The 17646-nt window shown below is 51.6% G+C and overlaps 1 protein-coding gene across 6 annotated transcripts in view; it reads left to right on the forward strand.

The window, feature by feature from the left end:
* Positions 1-17646, forward strand: part of LOC144733390 (protein Hook homolog 3-like) — an 81836-nt gene that overhangs the window by 38316 nt on the left and 25874 nt on the right. For all 6 annotated transcript variants that reach the window (XM_078615296.1, XM_078615292.1, XM_078615297.1 and 3 more), the window contains exons 11-15: positions 223-424; positions 1760-1870; positions 10979-11057; positions 14627-14702; positions 16035-16175. In XM_078615296.1, coding sequence (XP_078471422.1) covers positions 223-424; positions 1760-1870; positions 10979-11057; positions 14627-14702; positions 16035-16175 — 609 coding nt within the window. The remainder of the gene's footprint in view (positions 1-222; positions 425-1759; positions 1871-10978; positions 11058-14626; positions 14703-16034; positions 16176-17646) is intronic.

Genomic DNA, 17646 nt, shown 5'->3' on the forward strand with positions numbered 1-17646 from the left:
GCGGTGTGTAAACATCAGCACTAGGGAAACAGAGGCGGCCAGGCTTGGTGCTGGCTACCCAATCCATTCTGTGTCGTTTCAGCTTTCATAGGTGCTTGCTAACAGCACTTGCCCTAACAGTCTGTTAAGGCTATACGGGGATCTTTGTTTTTGTTTGCACGTGTGTGCGTGGGCGCATATGTGTGTGTGTGCATATTCATGTACGTGTGTGTGTGTGTGCAGGCACTCTTCGGACCGCGCGGCGAGGCTCGAGGCGGCTGTTGAGTCGTACCGGCGCAAGCTTGACGACCTGGGCGATGTGCGGCGCCAGGTGCGACTGCTGGAGGAGCGCAGCTCGCAGCAGCTGCACAACACGCTGGCGCTCGAGGAGGAGCTGCGAAGGGCCAACGCGGCGCGTGCGCAGCTGCATGCCTACAAGCAGCAGGTGCCCGCAACGTCGTCTCGGACCACGATGCCTGCACGCAGTCGTTTCCTCTTCTACAAATGTCGTCATGGCATTGTTATTGTCCACTCTGAAGCGGACGGCACAAGATCATCAGCGGTATTAATCGGGGGGGTGGGGGGGGAGACCACTGAATTCTCCAACAAGAGGTGAACGCGCCACCGCTGGGCCGCGTCACTGCACCAGTCGTGACAGTCATAACTGTGAGGTTGAATCAGTGTTGATAATATGATGGTCGTGGTGATATCGATAATGGTGGTGATGTTGATGGTTGGGAGAGCACTGTGCTACGAAGCCAGTGATCCTAGTAATTTCCCACTTAAATGTCTGAGCACCTTCGGAGCTCAAAGTTGCTTCATTTGTGCGATCAGACGAGATCGGTGGCAGTGCGGTAGGTAAGTCGGTCATGGGGGGGATCGGCAGTAATTGCGTGAGGTGTTATAAATCTATTGGCCAGGCGAGAGCCCACGGAGACGATGCTAACACCAGCTGCACGGCTGCTCCGCTGTGGGTTTTGGTGAGGGCAGTGAAAGCGAGGGAATCGGTGTAGGAATATCTGCAGCCTGGCGTTTGTAATTGAGGTGTATCGGGTGTTTATTATGGCTATTACTACACTTGTTTACGCAGGGAAGCCTCACTGAGTGAAGACTTTGTCAGGAGGGTCCAGCCAGGTTTTCGCAAAAAGGGGGCGATGTTGCTGCTTTGCATAATCTCAATTGAGTAATTTGCTGGTAATTCTTCACCATTGATTGACCAATACCAGTTATATTGTGTGTGAGCTTAGCAATGAGAAAAAAATGGAAATCTCAAAGAATATCCATGAACAACAAGGAGGAGAACATACATACTGCATGCAAAAAGGCACCCGAGTCGGAAATTGAGCCCAGGCTCTTATTGCTGTGAGGTGCGAGTGTTACCGCTACGCTGCCATCCTTGTTACCGCACTCTGTGATATATGTGCCTCTGTAAGGTGGTAACAGAAGGCCGGAGCTTTGTTTCGAAGCCAGTGATCCTAGTAATTTCCCACTTACAGCCCCCACTAGTGACGATTATCTGAATTGGTCCTGGGCCTCCCCTAGGCTGACTCGGTCTCAAATGAGTGCCTGGTGCGGTGTGTAAACATCACCACTGGAGACGCCAAGGCAGTCGGGCGTGGTGCTGGCCACCCACCCCACTGTGTGCCGTGCCGCCCTTCATAGGTGCTCACTAACAGCACTTGTCCCAAAAGCCTGTCAAGGCTACATGTGAGATATTTGTATGTAATGATGTCCGTGGTGGTGGTGGTGGTGATGATGGTAATGTTGTTGCCGGGTGCAGGTGCAGGAGCTGCATGCGCGGCTTTCCGAGGAGAGCCGCCGCGCCGATCGACTCGAGTTTGAGCACAAGCGGCTGCAGGAGCGAAGCGACGCGCTCACCAAGGAGAAAGAGGTGACACCATCGCACCACCCACCACCACTGCCTCCCATCAACACCGTCACTTACGAGATAGTTTTGATGTCATTGGGTGCCAGACATTTAAGGGCAAGCCTTGCGGGAGCTCTGGGGGATTTAAACGGCAGATTTTGCAAAGGTGGCGGTTGTTTGGTCTGCGAGTAAAGTACAAACAACTGGAGGCCCCTCCTCCCTCCATGCGTTCACGGTGTTTGAGTATACTTCCCCAAGCTGTCCAGCAGTGGATTCACAAACAGCAGCTAATCATTTCGTTTTATTAAATTGCACAACTGGGTTGTATTGACACTGCACACTTCAAGGTGGATGTTTTTTTAATCTACTCTGCCTAAATTATTTTCCACCACACACACTGTGTGCCCTTTTGGAGGAATCAGACATTCCAGCCTTTCAATGCAGTTACCTGGAGTAGACCTCGATAGAGTTTGACATAATCTGCTCTAGCCTTCTTCCAATACGAGCGCTAACATCTATTGGATAACGTTTTTCTCTCCATCGACTCTTAAGCATCTCACCCTTCCCACGTGCTTGCACGAGGTGAGTGACATTCACATTCAGCAGGGTCTCGTGGTGCTAGCAGGTACTTGCCCCTGCTGGGAATGCTGTCTGCTGTAATGGTTAAAACACTTGGCCTGCATCCCGGATTTAAAAGAGGGGTAGGGAGTCCACTTGGTGAATCACCCTGGGGATGATGCGGGGAGTTCCATCGGTGCGGGCAGCAGAGAAGAGTACCACTGACTGAACCGGTTTTACTGAGGCCTTAACTCGGGGTCCTTGGTTGGTGTAGTAGCAATGGGTAGGAGTACGAGAGCATGGCAATAGAGAGAGAGAGGAAAGAAAGCAAGCTGTGTTAAAAAGGAATGATGGAGGTAAAACTGAATAGAATCTTAAAATCACAGAGCAGTGGTGGCGAGATGTTAGCAACCTCGTCTGGTATACAAGAGGTCATAGGTCCCATTCCGACCCTGACTCCTATATAATTGGAGTTTGCGTGTTCTTCCCTTGGTCGTGTGGATTTTTCTCTGAATCCTCCTGATTTTACACACTTTTATTTAACTTACTCTGTGTGTTGTCGTATCCTAAAATCTTGTAACTCAATTTCAACCGTATTCCCAATGTCGTATCGACTGCAAACTTGGTATAGGTATGTCATACTGATGACAATATTAAATTCTATCATTGAAAATTAAAAATATATATTTTTAAACAATCTTTTTTACGACTCTAATTGTCCACGTTTACGGCTCGAATTGTCCACGCTCAACTCACGTTGGCTGTAAATCACCACGGTCCCTTACGTTACAGCAAGCCTCGGGGAGCCACGCCGAGGGATGGGGGATGTGGAAGGAGGGGAGGGGCGATGGGGGAAGGGGGCAGGGGGAGGGGCAGCTTGGACAGTACATTTCATTAAAGCGTGTTTTTAAAAAAAGTATTTTTAAATAGTTTATTTACCTACAAATTTAGAGACATGCATTTAGAGTATTTGGCTGCTATAAATTTCCACTTCATTGGGCTATCATTTGTGATAGTTAGGTCGCTTCTAAAAAAGAGCTATATAATTCAGTGCGCCTTACCTGCTGAAATAAAACTACTAGTTTTGGTTTAGTTTAGCTTCATTATATTCAGAGACAGTGGAGGTATTGTGGTGATTGGGGTGACACAAACTCAATTGCGGGTACAATTTAAGAGCTAGGTGACATTCTAATTACTTGGGAATTTTCTGGAGAGGGATTCTGGGAGGTCACAGAGGAGTTTGCGTAATCGAGGTGAGTTGCGATGAAGTTGTAGAGCAGCAGTGTAGCGCCAGCGGAGGCGGATGTGGGAGATGTTGCTGCGCAGAGTCTGGAGGCCCTGCAAAGTTGGGAGTTGGGAGGAGAGATGGAAGTTGTCTGGATAAACAATGGCACAAAGGTGGCAGATGCTGCCTTATGAAGGGCACCGTCAAAGATTGAACAATGGACAATTTAGAGGTCAACTAACCTCGTGCGCAACACCCTGGGTTTAGAAGCAGTTTTATGTCCAGTGATCACTCACATTAGACTCCCTATTAGACTCCAGACCAGACACATCAACACCAAACGCTGTCACGACGGGCCGTTGCAGACGTGAGAGCGTAGAAGTGCAGTACGGCAATGGATTTTGCTGCACTGCCCTCTGCTGACGCTGTGCAGCCCCGCTGACGTCTGTGACAACCTAGCACGCACGGCGTTGGCGGTCATCCGTCTGAGCACCTTCGGAGCTCAAAGTTGCTTCATTTGTGCGATCAGACGAGATCGGTGGCAGTGCGGTAGGTAAGTCGGTCATGGGGGGAATCGGCAGTAATTGCGTGAGGTGTTATAAATCTATTGGCCAGGCGTGAGCCCACGGAGACGATGCTAATGAAGTATAGTAAACTACGGCGGGAAACCACTTGACGGGTAGCACACTTTATTAACACTTGTCTTGCCACAATAACACGTGTGGTCACTATTTCTCACGCTACACGTTCCACTCGACACGTGTGGTCACTACAGCTCACGCTACACGTTCCACTCGACACGTGTGGTCACTACAGCTCATGCTACACGTTCCACTCGACACGTGTGGTCACTACAGCTCACGCTACACGTTCCTGCTACACGCTCACGGGCACTCCAGCCCCGTAGCATCCGTGGAACCTACAGACCCACCCCAGCTTGGGCGTGGGTCACGACCTCTGGGTCCCGCGGCCCGGCCCTCACACGGACGTCCGGCCCCGGGTCCCAAGGTCCCGCCTCTGAGCCACACAGGGCCCCGGTCCTCACAAGGACAGCGGGACTAGGTGTCTCAGGGCCCTATCTCTTCCTCCTCCGTCTTCTGGCTTCACTGGTCACCAACTCCCCGCGCGCCTGCGCGCACCGCCTTATATAGCCTCCGCTCCCAGGAGACGGAGCCTATGCGGACCGCGACGTGAGCACCCACCTTAGTTGACCAATCACCACGCGCTGCCACACGATCCCTTCGCTGTCAGCGCGCGTCACCCACACACAGCCAATCACCACCTCATAACCCATGACCCCGCGCTGACCTATGATCCCTCACTGTCAGCGCGCGTCACCAACACACACAGCCAATCACCACGCGCTGCCACACGATCCTTACCGCCAGCGCATATCACCACTACATTACCCCCTCCCACATAGCTCGCAGCCGGCCCGGCTGCTAAACAACAACAACAACTACAAAAAAATAAATTCCTGCTCTTGCCCACCAGCAGTCCTCCCTTGAGGACCAGCACAGACATCGCACGTACACAGCATGTACCCACGGTCACTCTCAACAAAACCCCCAGTCGCACACCCTCGCGTGGAGAGAGCCACGCTCCCCAGCGGTAACGTTTAACTCGCCCTAACGCAGAGCGGAACAAGTCCGCGGCCCTTCCCGCTGGAGGACCCGCATAGAGAATCCCTGCTCCATGCTAGCCAGGTCACCCCATTCGCTGGCACGTAACAAAACCTCTACTGCAAATCCCGTGAGCCCCCGGCACACCAGGTTCGGTCTGCCACCGCACAACTGAACCATGACTCCCCGAGCCATATGAGCACACGGCCCATTAGTTTGAGACATACCACGGAGGTTTCGCCTCCGGGCTCTCAGGTCAGACATCAGCCATAGGCCGATGTGACCACAACTCGTGCATCACCCAATCAACAATGGCAGGCATAAACAGATGGAATATTTGCCCCACCGAGGTTTTTCCCGCGCGCTCAAAATGGCGGCCCCCTTCGCCAAGCGCGTTCTCGCAATATCACGCGCGCACTCCAAATGGCGTCCCCTTGCGCAAAGCGCCTCGTCGCCATACCCCGCATGCGCGCAAAATGGCGGCCCACGTGCGAACACGTCGCCAGTTTTCCCCGTGCATGCACCCCAGCTGCCCTTTGCTGGGGGTCACAAGACTCATCCGCCGTCACGTTGTAACAACCCCACCAACGATAGACGCGCAGCCCCAGCTTGCCGCGCACAGCAGTCATATGGGGGAAATTTTAACCGATATTTTAGCAAAACACATTGCTTACACACACCAACCCGCAAAGCAACCCCTGGCTGCCTGCAATGAACCGAATGAGCGACGCCACTTGGCGCCAATTTACGGCCCCATCACCCTTAACATCTGAGCCACCCACTACGGCGTCATCGCGCACCCCCATCGCGCGCTCTCTCTCTCAAAAAGCGCAATTACCTATAAATATACATGCAATCTCGTGTGCATAACCACCCATACAACCAAATTTTTGGGTCCCCCTCGAATTTTTACCAATTTCCAAATAGGTACGCACAATTAATAACATTCCCAAACCCAATAGTCAACCAATGCATTGCACCCCGTAACCGTACTGAACAGTGTAACAGCACATGCAGTCAGCATATCGCGATCGCACGCATACATTTAAGCACAATAGCAAGCAGATCTGCAGGCAACCAAGCCCCAGTATTTACATATTAACAACAATATTATTTACGCGTGACAACAACAACAACAAAAAAACCCCACTCCCCAAGTGTGCCCCGTAACACAACAACAACGCAACACAACGACACAACACAACAACAACCTATGTACAAACCGACGCGCAACACAATAAAAGTTATTCCGAAAAAAAAAACAGACGTGTCCAGTGTCTCCTTGACTACCGATCCCCCTTCCGCTCGCTCCTTGACCGGGGTGATAGAGCGGTCGAACGAACGGGGAACGTAGTGACGAGACGATCCGGCCGCGTCGTCCCGCACCCCCACCTCATTTATTTGGTCAAGAAAAGTTGCGCGACCTAGCGCGAGTCCGCCTGGCCGGTCCATCGTACCGGACGGGACGCTGACGACCGTATGGTGGCTCCGGCAGCCCCGGAAGGCACGGTTCAGGCCTGGAAGGACCGGCCGTGTCGCGGGGATCCGGTTGCCGGCGGTCGGCAGCCGTCAGTTCCGAGACACCTGGGAGCGGATCAGGCGAAACCATGTGAGGATCAGGCGAAGACATTTCCCTCCCCGGGTCGTCGGTCACATCACATGCTCGGTCCGCACGACACAAAGGAAGGCCATATGGAGGCGAGAACGGTTTCAGCCGGGAGGGGTGAACGTACCAACGGCGCTTTCCCCATTTTATCTGAACACACTGGGGGCGTGCTACCCGCACGACCTCCACGTGTCCCCACCACGGCCTCAACAATTTAGGCGACGTAGCCAAAGGTGCATGAGGGCAGGGCAGCCAGGCCCTATCGCCCGGTTTCCAATCGTGCACGGACACCTTCCGTGCACGCAAGCGCTCGTTGGCGATTTGCCGAGACCTCGAATCAAACCGTGCGGCCTCTCGTGCCTCGGCGAGTTTTGCAACGTTCAATTTAATATGGTCGGCCAATTTGGAATTATGCCGTGGCACGGAAAGTCCCAGCTGAGTCTCCATGGCCGGATCAGCCTCCCGACCGTACATCAGATAAAATGGGGAAAACCCCGTAGCTGCATGGGGGGCCAATCTATACGCGGCGAGGACCCCCGGGACCTGCAAGTCCCAGTCAACCTGTGCCTCGCACACCTGCTGGCACAACATGGAAGTTAAAGTCCTGTGGAGTCGCTCCACCATCCCGTCAGTCTGTGGGTGGTACGGGGAGGTACGCACCTTTTTAGTACCCAAAATGTCGCACACCTCCTGCAGCAAGTTACTCGAAAAATTATTTCCCTGGTCGGTCAGCAAGCGTTCGGGAGCCCCCTTGTCCAGGACGTAGCCCTGGACAAAGGCGTCCGCCACGGCCGCCGCCGACTGGTTGGCGAGTGGCCACGCCATAGGCCAACGGGTAAAGCATTCCACACCAACCAACAGGTACTTGTTACCCCTAGGCGTGACAGGAAAAGGCCCCAAAATATCCAGCGCAACGAGCTCGTTAGTGCGCGAGACCTGAATAGACTGCAGCGGTGGATTTGACGCCACGGGCGGTGGTTTCCGTTCGGCGCAATCCACACACCCCTTCAGTATATTGACCACATCGCTCCCCATCCCCGGCCAATAATAGTCACGCTGGAGCAGAGCAAGCGTTTTGTTTACCCCCAGATGCAATAGGCGTTTGTGTGCGGCCAGGACAACTTTGCCCCGCATAGCGGAAGGCACGACGAGTGCGTGCCGCCGGGACATATTGTCCCATCTCATTAACAGGCCCTGCTTGAGCAGCCAGGAGCCATCTCGCTTTCGACCCTCCTCGGGACCCCCCACCCTGCGACGCAACGCGAGCAGGGAGCTGTCAGCCATCTGGAGTCGGCCCCACTCAACGAGAGACAGTGAGAGTAGCGAGTCCTCTCCCGCAGGGGTAGCCGGAACGTCAACCATCGGCGCATTCGCGGCCGCGACCAACTCACTCTCGGGTACAGCACCTGGCGGTTTACAGCGCGCCGACCCCATCAAGCACGCACACTCGGGACGAGGCGACAACCCGACAGCTCTATTTGATGGACCCAAAAGCACGCCTTGTCCCGCAGTCTCCCCACCCAATGGCTTCCGCAACCGGAGGGGCATCGACATCTGCGAACCCGGGGGCACGTGCACCGTCTGTGTCGCTAGCGCTTGGATCGTAGCGCACGCCGTCCGTATTTCAGTAAGGTTAGATAAAAATGAAATACGGCGACCCGATGGCAGCTCAATACAACGTTGATCCACGTGAATTTGAATGGGCATCTTAGCCAAAAAATCTGTGCCCAACAGACAAGGAACCGCTAGGAGACGAAAACAGGTCCCGCCAATTTAATATCTCCTATGCAAATGGTCGCCCGAATCTGACCGATTATACCCAACGAGCCCACATTTGCCGCGTAAAATGGCACGTCCACCGGAAGCAGAGGTCGACATTCGACGGGGAGAATGTTATAAATGAGGTCGGAATTATAGTCGCCGACGCTCCCGTGTCCACCAACACCCTGACCTCGACCCTGTCTATGAATCCCGTAACGACCGACGAACCGGCCGACGCAGCCACTTTTCTGTGGCCCAACTCGGACCATTCAATGTCCCCCCGGCCCCGTACGAACCCCCCTCTCCCAACCGAATCCCCGACCCCCAATCGCACATCCTCCGCCGCAAAGCGACGGTCCATGTGTGTCGTGTATATAGGCCGAGCATGTGAAGTGCCGCGACTTGCCGGGTCTAGTTGGGACGACTTGGGGCCTTGGTCGTCGTCCAGCCGAGGTCCCGTGGCGCGCTGACGTGGAGCGCGGCACCCGGACGCCACGTGGCCCCGGAGGCCGCAGTTGTAGCACGTGAAGAGGGACGTCGGAGGTCTCGGTTGCTCCAGCTTGCGGGTCGATCGCAGAGGCGAACGACCCCCCGACCTCCAATCCCCCGGTCGTGCTGCGGCGAACGCCTCCTCCCGTGGGCGGACGACTTGGGGCTCGGTGACCACCGGGCCCGGAGCTGAGACCGCGGCAGCAGTGCAGACGACCCCCTGTTTACGCTTCAGGACCTCGTGCGCCTGGATACTTGTTGCAACACGCAAAGAACATATGTCGACTTCTTCGGCCGTGTTTATGGGGACCCCCAGGTCCTGCGCCAACTTCAGCAGTTGCTACAAGACCATAGCATCCTGCCCCTCCTCGTCCATACGAGGGAACGCGGCGTTGGCGAGAGCCAACAATGCCGTGCGGTAGGCGAGCGCGGTCTCCGTGTCCGCCTTCCGTCGCTCGTAAAACAGATGGCGACAGGCCGAAGGAGGTCCATAGACTTTGGCCATAAGGCCCAGCGCAGCCTTGAGCGTGGAGCGGTCCGATCTCGGTGCGGACCTGAAGGCCGCGAGCGCATCGTCGTCCAACAAGGCAGGCAGTGCCCGCAGCGCCGTAGCGTCGGACCAGGCCGACATCTCTTGATGCGCCAGAAACCTACGTTGGAATGCGCCCCATCCCCCGCCTTCCGCCTTGAAGGCTGTCAACGTGGGAAGGCGCTGCTGGAAGATGCCGTCGTCCTCTGCCACGTGGCTCTCCCCCGCCGCACCGTCGGTCTGCAAAATGGCGGCCCCTATGGCGGGTTGCTGATGGCGGCCCGCTGATGGCGGCCCCTACAGACCCACCCCAGCTTGGGCGTGGGTCACGACCTCTGGGTCCCGCGGCCCGGCCCTCACACGGACGTCCGGCCCCGGGTCCCAAGGTCCTGCCTCTGAGCCACACAGGGCCCCGGTCCTCACAAAGACAGCGGGACTAGGTGTCTCAGGGCCCTATCTCTTCCTCCTCCGTCTTCTGTCTTCACTGGTCACCAACTCCCCGCGCGCCTGCGCGCACCGCCTTATATAGCCTCCGCTCCCAGGAGACGGAGCCTATGCGGACCGCGACGTGAACACCCACCTTAGTTGACCAATCACCACGCGCTGCCACACGATCCCTTCGCTGTCAGCGCGCGTCACCCACACACAGCCAATCACCACCTCATAACCCATGACCCCGCGCTGACCTATGATCCCTCACTGTCAGCGCGCGTCACCAACACACACAGCCAATCACCACGCGCTGCCACATGATCCTTACCGCCAGCGCGTATCACCACTACACTAACACCAGCTGCACGGCTGCTCCGCTGTGGGTTTTGGTGAGGGCAGTGAAAGCGAGGGAATCGGTGTAGGAATATCTGCAGCCTGGCGTTTGTAATTGAGGTGTATCGGGTGTTTATTATGGCTATTACTACACTTGTTTACCCAGGGAAGCCTCACTGAGTGAAGACTTTGTCAGGAGGGTCCAGCCAGGTTTTCGCAAAAGGGGGCGATGTTGCTGCTTTGCATAATCTCAATTGAGTAATTTGCTGGTAATTCTTCACCATTGATTGACCAATATTGTGTGTGAGCTTAGCAATGAGAAAAAAATGGAAATCTCAAAGAATGTCCATGAACAACAAGGAGGAGAACATACATACTGCATGCAAAAAGGCACCCGAGTCGGGAATTGAGCCCAGGCTCTTATTGCTATAAGGGGCGAGTGTTACCGCTACGCTGCCACCCTTGTTACCGCACTCTGTGATATATGTGCCTCTGTAAGGTGGTAACAGAAGGCCGGAGCTTTGTTTCTGTGATGTTCTCCCTTCGGTGTGGTTGTGTTACTCCCCCCCCATCATAGAGAGCGGTGGCTGAAAGAGATGCACTGAGGGAGACCAACGAGGAGCTATGCTGCACGCAGATCCAGCAGAGTCAGCTGGGTGAGGTCACAGTGCACAACACGGTACCATGTACAGGCAAATCTAGCCCCCCACTCGTTCTCCGAGCAGGACTCCTGTGTGAACACTACATCATCACGATCCATGGGCAAATAGCCTGTAGGTGTCTACTGCATATTTCGTCTTTTGTTTCCACTTTCCTCTGTCTCGTGTCAATATTCTCAAGTAGTGCCACATCTTTCTAGCATCAATCTCTGATGTTCTCATCAAGCCGTTCTCTGTTAGATCGTCCTTTCTTTCCGGTTCCTGCCATTTTTCTGAACAACACAAAATGTTCCTATTGTTGCCCATCCTACGTGTGTGTCCAAATAGTGCCGCCAGTTTCCTTCTCATCACTGCCTGCATTATCAGGTCTTCTTCTGTGTGCAACCTTTTTCTTACGTATACGCTGGTCACTCTTTGGGTCCAGTTTAGATGCCGTATCCTCCTTAGAGCCAATATGTTATCTCTGTCAGTCTTTTCAATGTCCAAGTCTTGCAGGCATACAAAGCTGTATTGAACACGCATGTTCTCAAGATGTTCAGTTTGGTCTTGTAGCTGATTTTCTTGCTTCTCCACATGTTATTGAATCCTGTCATTACTCATTTTGCTTTTGCGATCCTCGGTCCTATGTCTTTCGTGCAGTAGTTATCCCATGTCATTCGACTTCCCAAGTATACAAATTCCTTTACATTCACAATCTTTCAACTTAATTTTTCGCTGTAAAGTTTTCTTCACTGCAGGGATTCATATTCTTGGTTCTTTCGGTAAAGTCACGTAGAAGGAAAATAATAAAAATATAAAATAAAACATAATAAAATTCTCACGACGTTTCGGCCACAACACAAGCAGCCATCCTCAGGTCGGAAAGACAGCGTCCTAATGAACACTGCTAAGCTAATATCCTACTACCATACAATAAACCGATGTGAAATACTACATTTAAGTTACATCAATATAATCAATGTACTCAATATATTCTCCAATAAGCTGAGCTATTAACATTAAATAACTGGGTATACATTACACTATATAATGACTTATTATATCTTCCAATCTGAACTACACTGTATAATATCGTATACACAGCACCAATATAAGCTCTAACATTATGCATTATATTCATATGCCTCCAACTAAACTCTTTTCTACATCACGCGACTATACACCGTACTATACACTGCCATAGACAAACCCCAACATTGAATTATACACTGCGTTACTATACACTACCCTATACCTTAGACTATACATTGTAATATTACACTATGTATTATTCTACAAACCCTACTGTATACCACACTGCTGTATATTCACTAACCAATTACGATACTATATATTACCTTATACATTATATTAAACATTACACTACTATACTATTTATTATTATACAATCTGCCTAATGAACACTGCTAAGCTTGGCAGCGCATTTTAAGCTGGGTGGGAGGAGCAGAGCGCCTTGACAAAGGAGTTTACATATCAACAGAGGAATTTAGCATGTTGATGACAAATGCAGATATGGGGTTAGTCACTGGAATGTGTAGGTGGTGGGGGGGTCTCAAAGTCATATTATGCTAGTGTACTATGTAGGATTAGCAGTAATAAAGGAAGGGGAATTTTTTATATTTGCAGTTCTTTAGAATTATAAAAAAAAAATTATTCCCTTTTATTACTTCACCTGAGGACGGCTGCTTGCGTTGTGGCCGACACATTGTGAGAATTTAATGTTTTATTTGTATTATTTTATTATTTCCCTTCTACGTGACTTCACCAAAATAACCAAGAATATTTCAACTTTATATTATTACTTCTTTCTCAATGTCCTCCCTTCCGAACACCATAGTTTTTGTCTTTTCCACATTAATCCTCAGTCCTGCATCCTTTTCTGCTTTATTCAGCGCATGAAAACTTTCCTGCAGTACTACGCAGCTATCTTCCATCAGATCTATATCGTACGCGAATCTCGACTTTTTTATTCTTTCTCCTTGCACAGATATTACTGTGCCGTTGTCCTGAATGGCATCCATCACTCTTTCCAAGTATGTGACGATGTTGTTTGGTGATAGTGGATCTCCCTGTCCAAACTTTTCTGCTGAATTTGACCTTTTACCTAAACCCTGCAGAATCTGTGTCAGTATTGGTGAACACTTACCCACTCTTTACTAAGGTCTGAATGTTTGCTCGGGGGGATGTGACCTGACACGTAGCATGGGGGACAGCAGTTAACAGGAAGGGAGGAGCGTGGTGCAACACTGGGGGGGGGGGAGGTGGTGGAGTCGGACAGTCGGCGAGAGGTGAGACAAATATATGCCCCCTTCACCTACCCCCACTGACAATCTTGGTGAAGTATGGTCAAACAACAGCTGCCCCCCCCCCCCCCGGCATGACTGATGCACCCAAACCATGGCCCCCCGTTCTCCATTAGCTCTGGAAACTGAGTAGGAAAAGGAATCGCTGGGTGCAAACAGGGATCACTGAATACAAACAATAATCACTTAGTAGGGACAGGAATCAATGGCCAGGAACAGGAATCACTGGGTGGTAATGGGTATCACTGGGGGGTAATGGGGATCACTGGGTGGTAATGGGGATCACTGGGGGGTAATGGGGATCACTGGGTGGTAATGGGGATCACTGGGTGGTAATGGGGATCACTGGGTGGTAATGGGGATCACTGGGTGGTAATGGGGATCACTGGGTGGTAATGGGGATCATTAGGTGGTAATGGGGATCACTGGGTGGTAATGGGGATCATTGGGTGGTAATGAGGATTACTGGGTGGTAATGGGGATCACTGGGTGGTAATGGGGATCACTGGGTGGTAATGGGGATCACTGGGTGGTAATGGGGATCACTGGGTGGTAATGGGGATCACTGGGTGGTAATGGGGATCAATGGGTGGTAATGGGGATCACTGGGTGGTAATGGGGATCACTGGGTGGTAATGGGGATCACTGGGTGGTAATGGGGATCACTGGGTGGTAATGGGGATCACTGGGTGGTAATGGGGATCACTGGGTGGTAATGGGGATCATTGGGTGGTAATGGGGATCACTGGGTGGTAATGGGGATCACTGGGTGGTAATGGGGATCACTGGGTGGTAATGGGGATCACTGTGTGTATAAACAGGTATCACAGGGATCACTGAGCAGGAACTGGACACCTTCTGGATTGACCTTTGCTAGGTGCAACACACGAACTCTGGCGAATCAGTCCTTGCTGAACTGGAGACAATACTGGGAGGAGTAAATTAGGACAGAGTTGGACTCAGTGAGGTGATCAGAACAAGAGATAACTTGATGCAATTACCTCATAGCAATATGTTATATCACGGAGACAATGATGATGGAAGTGACAGAGCAGTGGGATTCGTAATGTGTGCAGGAATCAGGAGGTCACGAAGTAAACGTAGCTTAGGGGGGCGGAGAGGGTTGGGTGTGGGGGGATGGGGTAGAAAGGTAGAGAGAATGGAGGTAGTGGCTGCCCGCAGCATCGTAGGCTTCCTGCTACCGTGTTTTAACAGAACTCCGTTGCAGTCGACTGATTTGCATTTCCTCTGCTCTTTTGACAGAGGGCAGTGGAATTCTCCATGGGAGCCAAGTCTCACTGGAGGCTCTAGAGGCAGAGATGGTCCCTGCAGAGTTCAGGTTTGTGTGTGTGTCTGCGGTTGTGCAAACAATATGGTCGTCTCCTTCCGCCAGCCCAATCAACAACACACAGGAATTAAACAACGTTGCTATCGCCCCCCAACGTTGTCACGCCTTACGCCACGAACTGCAACCACTAGCTTGGCAGCGACAGAGCGAGCGGCTCGCAATCCAAATGGTGCGAGTTTAAATCCTGGTTTGGGAGTTGACTCAACCGATCCTCACTTCGGGGGGGGGGGGGGGGGGGAGGTAAAACGATGACCATTTGGTGGGGGAGTCAATGGCGGTTGTTCACAGAAGAGACCCCTACCATAGGATTATGTAATTTTTCTTAGTGGCTCAGGGCTGTAAATAGAAGATGATCCCTGCTTCAATGCTCATTTGAGCAGGAAATCGCTTTGACTTTGACGAGTGTGGAGGTGTCAAGAACATGTTGACAGCCCTTGACAGTTTTGCTTTCACTACCTTTGCCAAAGCTTGCAGCTGTTGCACAGTTCCAACCTGACTCCCAAGGCCTGCTCTTACAGTCTTATCATGTGTGTGCGCGGTGTATCTTTTTTGTAGTGTGATGCATGATGTGCGGTGTGTCGTGTGATGCATGGTGTCTGGTCTGATGCTTGTGATGTGATACTTGTCGTGTGATATGCCTGATTTAAATCGTGTGGTGTGATGCACCTGATATGATGCGCGTAGTGTTGAATTGTGTGATGCGCGTGGGGTGATGTGTGGTGTGATTCGCTTGGTGTGTGGCGTGGGATGTGATTCGTGGGGTGTGTGATACATGTGATGCTCGCAGCGTGATGTACGGTGTGATGCGTGAGGTGTGATTCATGTGTTGTGATAATTGTCTAGTTATTCACGTTTGTTCGGCCGGATAGAGGGGGCTAAATAGGCGCGGCACTGATAGGGAAGAGATGGAGTGATGTGGCACAAGAGGATGTGGAGCTAAGTGGACTTGCCGATGACTGGTACCAGCGGTGTCAAGATCGGCCTCTGTGGAGGAGGCTCGTGAAGGATGCTACTGGACAATTGGAGGCAGTCGCCCTCCAGCAACAATGGAGGGTAGAGAAACTACACTCACAACAACGAGTGAAACGCCGGGCAGCTAATATACAGCAAGTTGACACAGTAGGGAGCACCTGGGTCTCAAGGTGCACCTAGCCTGGCACAAGCGTCGTGGCGATGTCACCACTACTTAGTGGCGTATGGCGGTTGTTGTGATTCTCGTGGTGTGATGCGTGCGGTGTGATGCTCGTGGTGTATGGTGTGCGTGATGCATGGTGTGTGTGTGGGATGCGTGGTTTGTGTGCGTGTGTGATTCGTGCGGTGCAGGGAGCGCTTGATCCGGCTGAGCCACGAGAACCGCGTGCTGCGCTTGCAGAGCGAAGGTGCGGACAGCGAGCGTGTGCTCACGCTGCGCGTCGAGCTGGACGAGAGCTCGCGCACTCAGAGCGTGCTACAGACCGACAACCGGTGAGCTGCAGCAGCTACAACAAACAACAACGGGATCGACAACAACTTCGCAAACAACATCAAAACAACAATTCTTACATTACAAACTTCGAAGATACCAACATTGACAACATCACCAACATCATTAACAACATCAATAACATCAAAATCAACATCAACAAAATCAATGGCATCAACATAAAAACAACATCAATATCACGAACAACGACGTGGACACCAACATCTATAACATCAATAAAAACATAAACAAAACCAAACACGACATCAACAACATGAATAACATCAATAACAATATCAACGTCATTAAAAACATCAACAATAATTACTATTGATGTCAATCACATCAATAGCATCGTGCTTGGAAGGATACAATCTGATGTTTAGAGAAAAGAACGGTGTTATCTGCAACAGTTGGACGGCCCACTTCCCATAGAAGATCTGCCTGACGGGCTCTCTTGTAAACCTGGAGATATTAAGCTGCTTGGGAGCCCGTTTTCCCTGAGAGCGTCTCTTGGGCTAAATGTGGAAGTTGAGCATGGAGACAATCAGTCTGTGGGCCATCCAGCAGTCTGCATCACACATGGCCTTAGTCACTCGAACATCCTGCCCGTCCTTTCTCCTTGTAATCACGTAGGCAATTAGGCACCACTGCTAGGAGCAGGGGTGCATCCAGGATTTATTATAGCAATTTGGCAGGTGGAAGACAGTGTTGGTGATGAGAAGGTCAGGCTCAGCAGTTTTCATTCCATCAGTCAATCTTTATTTAATGTGCCAATATCGCCCTCAATAAAGTAGGCATCAGTGCACATTACAACAGAACGGGAACTGTTGTCTTTCATAGAGATGGCCGTTACTATGCATTTGCCAATTCCGTTTATTCCGATGACTCCCAACCATGTCTGATGATCAGTGGCAACTCAAGCATTAATGTCACCAAGCATGATCCGTTTGTCTGTCTTTGACACAGCAGTAATCGCTAATTCCAGCTCTTCATAAAATATGTCATTGAACTCTAAATGTGCATAAGCACTGACAATGGTGGTTTTCTGATTTTCCTAAAACGGGAGTTTCACGGTCAAGAAGTGATCATTGGCAGACTCACAAGTTTGTTGATGAGATCGGACTTGATTGCAAACCAAACTCCTGAGTCTCGCTGCCACGACCACTGCAATAAAAGTTGCTGCTGGCTCCAAGCTCAGAAAGCTGCCCCTCCCCTGCTGATTAAGTCTAACATAGAGCTGCCATGTGGATGTTGTACCTGACAAGCTGTCGACCAAGGCTGTTCTTCTCTCTGGTCTGTCTGACCTGGTGTTGTCCAAGAGTATTCGCACATTCCATGTACCAATGGTGAGCGGTGTCACCTTTATTTCTTTGAGGGGTCGACCGCAGAAGTGAAGTGGGATCTCCTCCAGCCACATAGTATTCTGGCCAGGGTGGATAAAGCAGACAATGTTTAGCGCACCTTTTCCAG

This window comes from Lampetra planeri, chromosome 46 (genome assembly GCF_965212315.1).
Source record: "Lampetra planeri chromosome 46, kcLamPlan1.2.h2, whole genome shotgun sequence".
NCBI lineage: Eukaryota > Metazoa > Chordata > Hyperoartia > Petromyzontiformes > Petromyzontidae > Lampetra > Lampetra planeri.